General features: G+C 51.0%; 1 protein-coding gene across 1 annotated transcript in view; it reads left to right on the forward strand.

Moving 5' to 3' along the window:
- Window positions 1-4,534: 4,534 nt before the first annotated feature.
- LOC101678362 (multidrug and toxin extrusion protein 1) overlaps window positions 4,535-12,634 on the forward strand; it is a 35,339-nt gene continuing 27,239 nt past the window's right edge. Inside the window, exons 1-4 of the mRNA XM_004776570.3 lie at window positions 4,535-4,938; window positions 10,368-10,469; window positions 11,137-11,205; window positions 12,086-12,234. Coding sequence (XP_004776627.2) covers window positions 4,690-4,938; window positions 10,368-10,469; window positions 11,137-11,205; window positions 12,086-12,234 — 569 coding nt within the window. The 5' untranslated portion in view covers window positions 4,535-4,689. The remainder of the gene's footprint in view (window positions 4,939-10,367; window positions 10,470-11,136; window positions 11,206-12,085; window positions 12,235-12,634) is intronic.

Raw genomic sequence — 12,634 nt, forward strand, 5'->3', positions numbered from 1 at the left:
GATGGATTTCCCCCTAGAGCCTCCAGCAGCATTGCAGCCCTGCTCACATCTTGCTCTTACCCCACGAAACCCATTTCAGACTTATGACCGCTGCAAAATAAAGTTTTTGAAAGAGGACTCCACCAATCTCCATGTTGACCTCAACATTCTAACTGATTAAGTTCTTCTTTCCAGCTTATCTCTTACCTCAGGCAAAAGACCCGGTGGGCAAGTCACCGGGGCTGGGAACCGAACTATCCATCCAGTCAAGCCATCAACAACAGCCCCGAGCCAGCGGGACCCCTTCCGCAGGTGACTGACTCCAAGACAATGATGGACCAGATCTTCATTGCCCATCTGTGGGGACCCACCGACCTTCTTCCCTTAGGTAAACCTGGAATTATTTCTGGCACTTTGGAGACAGTCTCTGAAACTGTTCACTGTCTTCCCCAGTGCTGGCCTCACTGAAGTAAATTCGTCTGTTTCACCACCACTGTCTCTCTGCCTTTGGATTTTGTCAGCAGTAAGTGGCTGAACCTGGCCTGGGAACCCCCAGAGTCTGGTGCTCTCGAACCCTCAGACCCCACCTGCATTTTCTTGTTTCAAAGTCACTAAGTTTGCGGTCATCTGTTACAGCCGTAATCCATGAACATTTATCACTGGCCAAAACCGATTCAAGAAGAGGTAGAAAATCGGAATACACCAGCAACCTCGTAAGAAATAGCAACTTGCTCCCTTTTCCTTTTTTTCTTATGTTCAAACAAAATATAGCCCCTAAAAGGATCAGCCAGTTGTCTAGACGAATGCCTTCAAACCTTCGAAGAACGGATAATTATTTTAATTACTTAACCAATTTATTTGACAGAAAGAAAGCGTGGGTACAGGCAGGGGGAGCGGCAGGTAGAGGGAGAGGGAGAAGCAGGCTCCCTGCGTACGGGGCTCGATCCTAGGATCCTGGGATCATGACCTGAGCTGAAAAGGCAGACACTTACAAAGACAGGAATACAGATACAAAAAAGTGGGGAGGTTGTGGGTTTCGGTGAGAAGACCAGAGGTTAAGTTCCGTTTTAATTCCATCACATCAAAGGTACTATGCTTGCTTAAATAGCATCATCTCCCCCAAAGGCCTGTCTACTTGGACTTTCAGAATGAGACCTTAGGGACACCTGGGTGACTCAGTTAAGCATCTGCCTTCAGCTCAGGTCATGGTCCCAGGGTCTTGGGATCAAGTTCTGCACCAAGATCCTTGCTCAGCGGGGAGCCTGCTTCTCCCTCTGCCTGCTGCTCCCCCTGCTTTTGCTCTCTGAAAAATAAATAAATAAAATCTTAAAAAAAGAAAGAATATGATCTTATTTGAAAAGAGGGTCTTGCAGATGTGATGAAGTTAAGATGAGGTCGTAATTAGAATGAGTCCTGATCCCATGACTGGTGTCCTTACAAGAAAACAGAGACATAGAGGTAGACACACAGGAAATGCCATGTGGTGACGGAGAGAGAGATTGGAATTATGTTGTCACAAAGCAAAGAATGCTAAAGATTGCAGGCAGCCCCCAGAAGCTAGGAGGGAAGCGTGGAAGAGATTCTCCCTCAAGCCCCCAAGAGGGAATCAACTTTGCCGAGTTGTTGATTTTATTTTATTTTAAAATTTATTTATTTATTTGAAAAAGAGAGGATGTGGGGAGAGGGGCAGAAGGAGAGAGAACCTCGCAGATTCTGTGCTGAGCATGGAACCTGACATGGGACTGGATCTCGGGACCCTGAAGTCAAGAGTAGAATGTTTAACGGATTGAGGCACCCAGGCACCCCTAAGTCCTTCCGCCACTAAGTTTGTGTTAACCTATCACAGCAACCATAGGGACCTAGGACAGTTGCATCTATCAATATGATTTTGGCAATGACCTTAATCATCTGGCTGAGACAGCATTTGCCAGTTTTCTCCACTCTGAAGTTACGATTTTCCCCCCTTTGCATACTGTGCTCTTTGGAAGGAAGTCACTGTACATAGTCCCTCTGAAGAGGGGATTCTGTTCTACATCACAAGGTACTACTACTTTGAGATTTCTTCCAATATTTTCATATATGGTGTTACCAATTTTATTTATTTATTTATTTATTTATTTTTAAAAGATATTTATTTATTTATTTGACAGAGAGAGATCACAAGTAGGCAGAGAGAGAGAGAGGAGGAAGCAGGCTCCCTGCTGAGCAGAGAGCCCGATGTGGGACTCGATCCCAGGACCCTGAGATCATGACCTGAGCCGAAGGCAGCGGCCTAACCCACTGAGCCACCCAGGCACCCCTTATTTATTTATTTGACAGAGAGAGAGATAACAGGTAGGCAGAGAGGCAGACAGAGAGAGGGGGAAGCAGGCTCCCTGCTGAGCAGAGAGCCCCATGCGGGGCTCGATCTCAGGGGATCGTGACCTGAGCCGAAAGCAGAGGCTTAACCCACTGAGCCACCCAGGCGCCCCTGGTGTTACCAATTTAAAAGACTGATACTATCTGTTAAGAACTTGCATGTAGCAACTTGTTAAACCTTGTTACTTACTCTGTTAGCTTTCTTTCCCATTTGGATTTTTTTATTTATTTGGATTGTGTGTAATTGTAATTTCAAGATCTTACTTCTTTTTCCTAATATTTAAATATTGCATTTGTTATATGTATAATTGCATTGGCCAGAACTCCAGAAGGCTGTTCAAGTCAAGAATAGCAATGATTGGAGATCTAGTGCCCAGCCTAGGGCTTTTGTCTGGTGGGGACTCACACCTCCTCCTCCACTCCCTACATGAAATTCTGGTGGGTCTATTAGCAGTTACAGTGGTGACATTTGAAAGCTTTTGGGTTTGTAAGTGGACAGCTAAGAGATAATTCTTGAGATGTTTTTGGTGCAAAAAGGTGATTGCATTATAGCATGGGGACAGGACCCGTGGACAGAAAAGAGTGGCACTGGTTTTGTGAAGTGTTAAAAAAATACTTTTTAATTAATGGGGCTTAGGAATAGCATAAGTTTCTAAGGAACTGGAAAGCAAGGCTTTCGGGACCTTGAAGGGCTAGCTGCTAGCTGCTAAGATAAAGTCACTTTTAGTCTTTAATAATACAGAAACCTTAAGGCAGGAAGGCAGCCATGAATTCCTTGAGGAAGGTCACACTCTATAAATTTCAGGTATTTATCAGTGGGATGCAAGCTGGAAGAAGATTTAATTTAAGCTACATTTGTCTTGCCTTTGTTTCCCTCATCACTAGCACCCAGGCCTTTTGGGACAGAGCTGAGTGCAGGGTGCCCTCCAGCGAAACATTCCACCCTATTCCCCTACCCAGGATGATTGTTTCAAAGTGAGCAAGAAACCTACATATGAAACCTACAAACATAAGTTTCCTCTCTGTTTTTTTTTTTTTTTTTTGTCTGTTTCCATTTAGAAAAAGGAGGGTCTTATTACCTGGTTTAGGAGGTGGAAAAGAAAGGGGTGAGTGTTGCTGAAGGTCACCCTGCCCCCTCCAGGCAAAGAAAGGTTGCCTACAGAGAAAAATATGAAACTGGGGAGAGAATAAAAAAACGAGGGGAGGACGAGGAGAGTGGAAGGGGGCGCGAGGGAGAACGCGTAAGATCTTACTTTAAAATCCCGGAGTCCAAACTTTCTAGTTATGTGAGCCCCCAAAGTTGAATCACTTATTACAACCAAAGGCATTTCGACTATTAGGGAAATCATCCTGTCATAGGGACTAACTTCTGCTAGGCAATTACTGTTTAGCAGGCTGAAAACCGAGGGGTCCACCTTCACAAGCTTACTGAGTCCTCACCCAAACCAGTGATGGACAGGCCATTTCAGTTTTACAAAGGAGGGAACTGAGGCTTTGGGAGGCAAGCAAGTTGCTCTGCTCTGCGGGTGGCAGGTGTCTCCCGAGTCGGAGTTTGTTAACGCTCACAAACTTTTGTTCCACCACTTCAGGCTGATGGGTAAATAAACAAAGAGGCCGGAGGTACCCGCATAGTTCTATTTGGAAAACGTGGGCTTGTTGCTCTATTTTAGTAGATACTAAGTTTTTCAATACAGTTGGTGGGCGAGGAGGAGTACGCATGTCCCAAACGCAGCTTCAAAAAGCGCGTGTTGAAGCGCACTGCGCTGAGCGAGTCCCACCAAAGCTCAGGTGCCTGAGATGCAGGCGAGCGCCCAGCCCGCGCCCCTGGCCGACCGCCCTGGCGAAGTGAGAACTCCAGGCTCTTCTTTGCCACACGTTTCACAACCTGAAGCCCTCGGCGCAAGGCCCAAGACACGGGCAAACCGTGGCGTCCGAGGCTCGGAGGCTCCAGGCGCCCAAAACGCTTTCCGTCTGGTCCCAGACCTTGTGCAACCTCTTGGGTTCCCAGTCCGGGAGTATGTAGGCCTCTGCGAGACCCGCGGGCGTCCACGCTCGTGCGGAGATGCAAGGGATGCGCCCAAGGTCGCGGCCGGACAGGCGGCACGCCCGGCTGGGCCCTGGGCTGCTGGCGGGCTCGCAATGCTAGGCAGGCGGCCCGGGGCGGGGACTGGGGCGGGGGCGGCCCTGAGTCCTCCCAGAGGCCGCCTCTGCGCTCCCCAAACACAGAGCGCAGAGGTGGCCCTGTGCTCTTTCAGAGGCCGCCTCTGCGCCCCTCAAACGCAGAGCGCAGAGGTGGTCCTGTGCCCTTTCACAGGCCCCTTCTGCGCTCCCCAAAGGCAGAGCGCCAGGCGCATGGAGGCTGTAGAGGAGCCCGGGCCGGGAGGCCAGGGGGCCGATCTGGGAGGTCAGGGGCCCGGGCCGGGAGGTCAGGGGGCCGGTCCGGGAGGCCAGGGACTCGGGCCCGGAGGTCAGGGGGCCGGCCCCGAGAGCCCCGGGCCGGGAAGCCAGGAGGCCGACCCCGAGAGCCCCGGGCCGCGCTGCCCGCTGCTGTCCGGCTTCCGAGAGGAGCTACGAGCGCTCCTGCTTCTGGCGGGCCCCGCGGTGAGTAAGGCGGCGTCGGTGGGAGGTCGGCTCCGCGCGTCGGGGACCCGGGACGCGCGTGTGGTCCCGGGTGACCGGGGAGTGGGGGTAGGGAGTGAGTGAGCTGGCGGCCGGCGGGCGGGCGCTGGGGGACGCGGTGTCCAGAGAGAGCCCGGCGGGCCCGCGTCCGGGTGCCGCGTGCGGCACTCTGCACCCTCGCCGGGGTGGACCGCTGGGCGCTGCTGGCACACTTGGCACAGCGCGCGCCTCTGGCACCCGCCCGGACGTGGGGAGCCCCCAGGTAGCCGGCACCTGCTCGCCTCCAGGCTCTCCCGGGCGCATTCTCGGGGTGCAGACTCCATCAAGCAAACAAGTTCGTGGAACCGTTTGACATTGTTTGAGAACTAGCTGTCGAGTTGGGACTTCAGGTAGCTAAATTCACCCAAGACAGGGTAATTAAATTAGCCATTTAGTAATTAGTGATTAAACTACATTAGTAATTTAGTAATTAAGCTAAATTATCCTCCGTGAGGCAGGGAGGAAGGGGGTGAAATTGTCTGTTCTGGATCAAGATCTCAAAAACCTTCAGAGTTACTCAGACTCTGCAGAAGGAAACCAGAGGCATCCTTTTCTGCCCCATACTCTCCTCCCCTTAGTGAGTTTATTTTTTAAAAAATTCTTTATGTGGTTCTCTTTGAGGTTGAGGTTTCTTCCCATCATTAGGTTAGGGGTTTTTCTGCATTATCTAGTTGAAAGTTATGTGGGTTTTAAAAACCACAAGAAATAGAATCCTGTCCCTGTTTTCCTGACCGTTTGGGTGGTTTTCGAGTCAGCGGAGTGTGTCATTTCATTGGACAAGAAGAGTCCGTTGTGGTTTTAAGGGATAAGTTTTGGGCTGCTGCATAGATATTACGAACCCATGAAGGTTAAGATGGGCTGGTGCGTGTTCCTGGCGCGTTGGCACCGCTGTTGGTGGGATCGTGTGATACCTGCTGTGCTGTTCTGGGACCAAGAGAAATGCCAGGGAGAAAGCCAGAAAATGAAAATCCATCCACCAAAAAGGTGTTTGTGAAGCTCTCTTGCAAAATGGAAAGAATGCATGGTTTGGAATCTCCATTCTCCATACCTGGGGACCAGTTCCCTGCTTTGATCTCAGAAGGCAGGTTAAGAAACAGCTGTGTGACCTTGAGTAATTCCCTGTCCCTACACTGTTATAGCCTCTGCTTTTCCATCCATAAACTGAGGCTCATAATCCTTGCCCAGATTTCTCTCACTGAGCCGCTGTGAGAAAGTTCTCTCCATAAGACTGTTACTGATGTAGTAAAACAACAAACACCACAAGGCAGCTTCCTGAGACCCCGCCTCTCCTGGGACCAGTCCTTTCTCTCTGCAGGTCTCCGAAGTAACCTGGTCCCCTTGATGCAGGAGACCTTCTAGGTCTCCAAGGATGGGCACCAGCCTGACATGCTTGGTCCTTTAATGTCGTGCGTATACAGCGTAAAGATGTATGGGACTGTGTTAGTTACGAATGTAATTAATATTTGTCCTTGTAGGAAAAAAAACTAGAAGACCCAGGCAACCGAAGGAAAAACGCCACTGAGATAATTTGGGAACGCATTTTCCTTCCAGTCCTTTGAGAGTGGGTTTGTATGTGATGGCTTTACCGAGTGATGCCCTAGAGTTCTGGCATCTGGTCAGTTTCTTGTGAATTATATATGGAGCCCCTCTTGTTCTGGTCCTAGAGTTCTGGCATCTGGTCAGTTTCTTGTGAATTATATATGGAGCCCCTCTTGGTCTTTCTACAGCTTGGTTTCCATCTGCTGTGAGCGTTCTATTTCCTGAGGGGCTTGAAGGGAGAGGAGATAGTTGCTTCCTTCTCCTGTGCTAAGTGTCCCATACTCTGCTTTCCAAGGATCTACCATCAATTAGGTGGGATTCCTGGTCTGAATTTCCTGTCTCTGATTTTGTCTCTGCCACTCACGATCTGCTTTCCAGGCCTCTCGTGTGAACATGGACCCTTGAGGATCTGAGATAGGCTTCAGGCTCAGGTGTTCGGACTTCCCTTACCCCTCTCCCATTGCGCTTTTGGTGAGGCCTGTAGAGAGAATATTCCTAACACAAGGGAGAGTGGTGCATATCAGAACACATGTCACTGTGTTTTAATTGTGGTGCAGAAAACGTATTTGTGTGAGAGAGAGACGTAGCTGTAGTACCTAGGCTTGGGCATTTCAGTCATGCTTCCTTCTGGTGGTTAGGATTGTATCTTTTTTTTTTTTTTTTAAAGATTCTATTTATTTGACAGACAGAGATCACAAGTAGGCAGAGAAAGCAGGCAGAGAAAGAGAGGGGGAAGCAGGCTCCCTGCCGAGCAGAGAACCCGATGCGGGGCTTGATCCCAGGACCCTGGGATCATGACCTGAGCAGAAGGCAGAGGCTTTAACCCACTGAGCCCCCCTCCCCTTTTTAAAGTGTTTTACCTTTATCGCGAGACTAGGTCAGAGTCCTGAAAATAATCCCAGAGAGGGATGGCACTCTGTCCAGGAGCATGGGCTGTGCGCTGCATTGCCAAGGATGGAAATGGTGTGGAATAGCTTGGGTCCAAACCAAGAGAGTTCGTTTCCATCTGTGTGCAGAAAGGACTGCCTGAGAGGGAGCTGGAGAGCCTTCTAGGGCTGCAGGGCAGGAGGACCAGAGCCAGCCCCACAGGGTGAGGGGCGGCTGGATAACGGTCTCCAAGAACAAGAGGCATTTCAAAGGCTGATGGGCGTGGGGGCAGGTGGGCGGGGGACACCAGGGGATCCTCACCTCCCCTCTGCCATCCATGCTCCATGCCTGGACCATGGCAGCCTCCCTCTGCACTCTGCCTTTAGCTAGGCGCCCTAAATGCTCCACGTGGAGCCAGCCACCAAAGTCCTCTTCAGAGGGGATGTGCATGTGAGCTTGTCACCCTCTTTTGTTGGTCTCGTGAGGTCCTATGGGGTTTGGCTCCTGTCAGGAGTTTGTCTGGTTCCTGGTGGTCCTTCCCCTCAGCCTTGTCTCAGACCCCACACCTTCCTGCTGCTCTGTTTCCTCTGCCTGGAACATCATTCTGCCTGGATGGACAGCCCACCTTCCTCCTGCCTGTTCACCATTCAGGTGTCTGTGGAACTTCATTTCTTCCAGAACCTTCTCTGACTCCCAGGTTGTGCTCTTGGAGCTCCTGTCATCTTTGCAGTGCCTATCTCCTGGGTAACTGGCCGTGTTATCTCATGTTGAGCCTCTTCCCCTGTGCTAGGGGGTGTCCCACGAGGGTAGGAATGGAGTGACAGCATTCCTTGTGCTTCTGTCCATGTCCCCAGTGCTTGGCGTGTGGTTTGTGCTCCAAAGATGTTGACCCTTGTTGATCATCCGTAAGTCAAGTGACTTGGGTCCCAGTTGTCCCTCTGTGATGAACCTCTGTGTGCTTTGGGGCTTCCTGGGTTTTCTCCTGTGTCAGTGATGAGGCTGTACCCCATGACCTTGCAGCTCCTTCCAATGTTAACCTTTCAATACCAGGAGTGAGCTTTCAGGCATCCACGGGAAGGGGCAAAACCAGGGCTTCTGGCATGGTGCTCACATAGCGAGCACACTGGGCAGGCTTCTAGCCATTGCCTCTATGTCATCCGGCCCTGGGGAGCTCCCTTCCAAAGCCTGCAGGTGTCAAGACTTTTGGTTATACTGCCAGGGTAAAAACACGAGCGGGGCTTCAGTGGCGGGAAGAAACAGAGACACGATCTCAGTCTGATGATTTCATTTGTGCATTTGACTACAGCTAGCCCCTGACAGTGAGGCTGTTGCTGAGACAGCCATCCGTGAGCCACGCGGGGGGAACAGAATTGCCTAATTCCTCAGGCACAGCAGCAGGCCCCATGATGGGTCTCATCCTTGACTGGGTGTGTGGATGCGGTGGGCGTGGGGGTGTTGAAAGGTAGATCCCACAGCCCCAAAGATGTCTGGGATGTCACTTGAGCTAGGGCGGGGCATCGATGGGCTGAGCAATGTCCCCAGGGGCCCCTCCTGTACGGGAACCACAGTGCGATGGCCAAGAGCCCACCCAAAGAGCTTGAAACCAGGATTTGAGAACAGGGACTCCCAGCTAGCGAGCAGAGGCGTCTGTTTCCCTTGAAGGAGTCAGGAATTAAAGGGATTCTCATCCCACAATTTCCAGAACCAGCTGATCTTCCGATTGAAGAACCCCATTCTTTTAAAGGTTTTATTTATTTATTTGACAGGCAGAGATCACAAGTAGGCAGAGAGGCAGGCAGAGAGAGAGGGGGAAGCAGGCTCCCCGCCGAACAGAGAGCCTGACGCGGGTCTTGATCCCAGGACTCTGGGATCATGACCACAGCCGAAGACAGAGCCATTAACCCACTGAGCCACCTAGGCGCCCTTCTTGCTGACTTTTTTTTTTTTTAAAGGAAAATCTTTTTTTTTTTTAAGATTTTATTTATGTATTTGACAGAGAGAGCTCACAAGCAGGCAGAGAGGCAGGCAGAGAGAGGAGGAAGCAGGCTCCCCGCTGAGCAGAGAGCCCGATGTGGGGCTCGATCCCAGGACCCTGGGATCATGACCTGAGCAGAAGGCAGAGGCTTTAACCCACTGAGCCACCCAGGCGCCCCTTCTTGCTGACTTTTGAAGGTTGTATTCCCTCTAGGCCTCCTTGGGAATTTGAGATAATGAGGGGGTTATCCCAGAAGGCAGCCTCTGAGAATTCTCTGAGAATTTCAGAGAAAATAGGTCTGTGATCTCCGGCCTGAGAATCGAAAGCGTGAAAAATCAACTCAGAAAACGGGGAAGTTCTCAAAGATTTGATACTGATCGCAACTGCAAATAAACTCTTTAATATCCTTCAAGAAAGCTACCAGAAGTTGCACATTTGCCTGTGAAAGATGGCAGAGGCTCACTGATGGCAGGATTTCTTTACTTTTTTTTTTTTTTTTAAGGTTTTATTCATTTGACAGAGATCACAAGTAGGCAGAGAGGTAGGCAGAGGGAGAGAGGAGGAAGCAGGCTGCCTGCTGAGCACAGCCCCTAATGCGGGGCTCGATCCCAGGACCCTGAGATCATGACCTGAGCCAAAGGCAGAGGCTTTAACCCACTGAGCTACTCAGGAGCCCCTACTTTTTTTTAAAGTTTTATTTATTTACTTGAGAGCAAGTGAATGCTAGTGGGAGGGACAAAGGGAGAGAGAGAATCTCCAGCAGATTATACTAAGCACAGAGCCTGACTCAGGACTCCATCTCACGACCCTGAGATCACAACCTGAGCCGAAACCAAGAAAGGGATGCTTAACCAGCTGCACCACCCAGCCACCCCGTTTCTTTACTTCTGACTAGAGTTGATTTTGGGGGGGCACCCCGCCAGCACCTCATGCCCTTCTCCCGCTGTGATGGTTGGGACTCACCTGCGGCTCCTTTTCTGTCTCTTCCAAGTTCTTGGCACAGTTGATGGTGTTTCTGATCAGTTTCATAAGCTCTGTGTTCTGTGGCCACCTGGGGAAGCTGGAGCTGGACGCAGTCACCCTTGCGATCGCGGTATGTATGGGACTTCCTAACATGCCTTTCTGAAAGCTGTCCTTATGGGTTTCTTCTTGCTGCTTCCCATCCTTTAATGGCTTAAACCAGCACAGTTCATTATCTTATGGTCCTGGAGGTCAGATGTCTCAAATGGGCTTTGCTGGGCTAAAAACAAGGTGTTGACTGGGCTGTCCCCTTTTTTCTGTTTGCAACTCTAATTCTCCTTTGTCATGTAACTTCACATTTTCCCAGGATCTGGGGGTTAAGACCGGACATCTCTGGAGGGCTGTTGTTCATTCTCCCAGATCAGTGAATTTGTAATTCATGGAGCTCTGGTTCCTGTCCCCACTTCCTATCTCCATGATATAGAACTGGAAGGTGAAATCCTGGTGTCCAAACCTAAAATTGGGCGGAACCCCAAATTGAGGATCAAAATGCCCAGGACTTACAGAAGGAAAGGGCTTGGTAATAACCTCTGGCTGAGACTTTTTCTTCTCTCTCCAAACTTGTGCCGGTCCTTTAGTGGGCCCAGGGTGTTTGTGCAAGGGCTCCAGGGGAGGGACAGGGCTAGGTCGGCTGACTTGGGAGGGTTGCCCGAGGCACACAGCAGCCTCTGATCTGGGTGGACAGAGAAATCACCTTCCTGCCTCCCTTTTACCCTGCATGGACATCTGTTTCTTTCCAGGTTATCAATGTCGCTGGTGTCTCCGTGGGCTTTGGCTTATCTTCTGCTTGTGACACCCTCATGTCCCAGGTAAACGGAAACCACAGGTGACCCTGCAAGTAACTCTTGACACGTGGTGGCAGGGCCCCACTGGCAGGAAGAAGGGTTTCGTGCACAGAGGGAGGGACTCCCAGACAGCAAGTCCTCCATTCTGCTTTCCACTGCCTGCTTTCTTGGAAATGTGGCCAGGTGTTTGCGGGCTTGGGAAGCTGTATTTATCCTTTGACCGCATAGGGGACACTGTGTATAAGTCCCAGTACTAACCACATCCCTGAGTTTGACACTGTCCCACGCTTCTCAAACTTGAGTGCCCACCTGAGCTACCTTGGAGTGGTGGGCGGGGGCTTCCCACCAGTGGCCTGCTGGTAAATGTTGAATGTCCAGGTCTTGGGCGGGAGGAGGGAAATGTCCTGACCTGCATGGTTTGCTCGTTGCGGTGGCAGGAGGAGCTACTTTCTCTGGAGCCGGTCTCAGGCTGCCACATAGACGTCACTGAATGTGGGCCTGGGAGAGACATGCACAGTTTGGCTTCTGGAAGCCCTTGGAAGCTCAGAGTTTCTGCTCTGAGCTTGGGGGATAGGCAGCAGGATACTGCATCTCTAAGAGGTTTCCAGCTGACCAGTAGATCATTAGGATCTCATGGGGATCTTTCAAGAATGACTTCTCTCTGCGGCCCCACCTCGCGGGTGTTAAATCCTGACTTGTCTTTGGTGGGACCATGGCATCGGGGTTTTCAGAAGGCCCTCCAGGTCATTCCAAAGGGCAGCCAAGTCTGAGACCACGAAACCCTAAGGAGTGTGGCAAAGTCTTAGGACCATCTTTATGGATCCCAATTGCAGGCCTTTGCGGGGCCAGGGGTGTGGGGGGTACCCTTCCTCTGCTAACGGGTTTGTTTTGACTGTGCCCCTAGACATACGGGAGCCAGAATCTGAAGCACGTCGGGGTCATCCTGCAAAGGGGGACCCTGGTGCTCCTTCTCTGCTGCTTCCCCTGCTGGGCCCTTTTCCTCAACACCCAGCAGATCCTGCTGCTCTTCCGGCAGGACCCGACTGTGTCCAGGTCAGGCGGGCCGGCTCCGTGGTGGGGTTGGGTCCCTCTGGGCAGAAAAATGGACCTGTCCTAGTTTAGCTTCTGGGAATTACAGAGGCCACACACTGAGAAGGGGAGGTCCAAGGATTCCCCCAGCTGGCTTCCACCAGGCCGTGTTGCTGTCCACACCTGGCACCCAGGGTCTACACTGGTCCTCACTTGAGTTGACTTCAGGGTAAAAAGTTGGGAGCAAAACAAGACTTGCAAACATTCTCCACTTGACATAGTAGTTTGTGGCATTTGTTCATGGTTTTGTGGTTCTTGACCTTGGCTGATATTGCAAGTCACCTGGGTGTTTGAAAAACCCATCCATACCTGGTCCCTCTCCCCTTCTTAGCATTCTGTTTTAACCAGCCTTGGGGGGGGGGCA

Source organism: Mustela putorius, unplaced genomic scaffold (genome assembly GCF_011764305.1).
Source record: "Mustela putorius furo isolate JIRA1106 unplaced genomic scaffold, ASM1176430v1.1 tig00000731_pilon_pilon_pilon, whole genome shotgun sequence".
In the NCBI taxonomy this organism is placed as follows: Eukaryota; Metazoa; Chordata; class Mammalia; order Carnivora; family Mustelidae; genus Mustela; species Mustela putorius.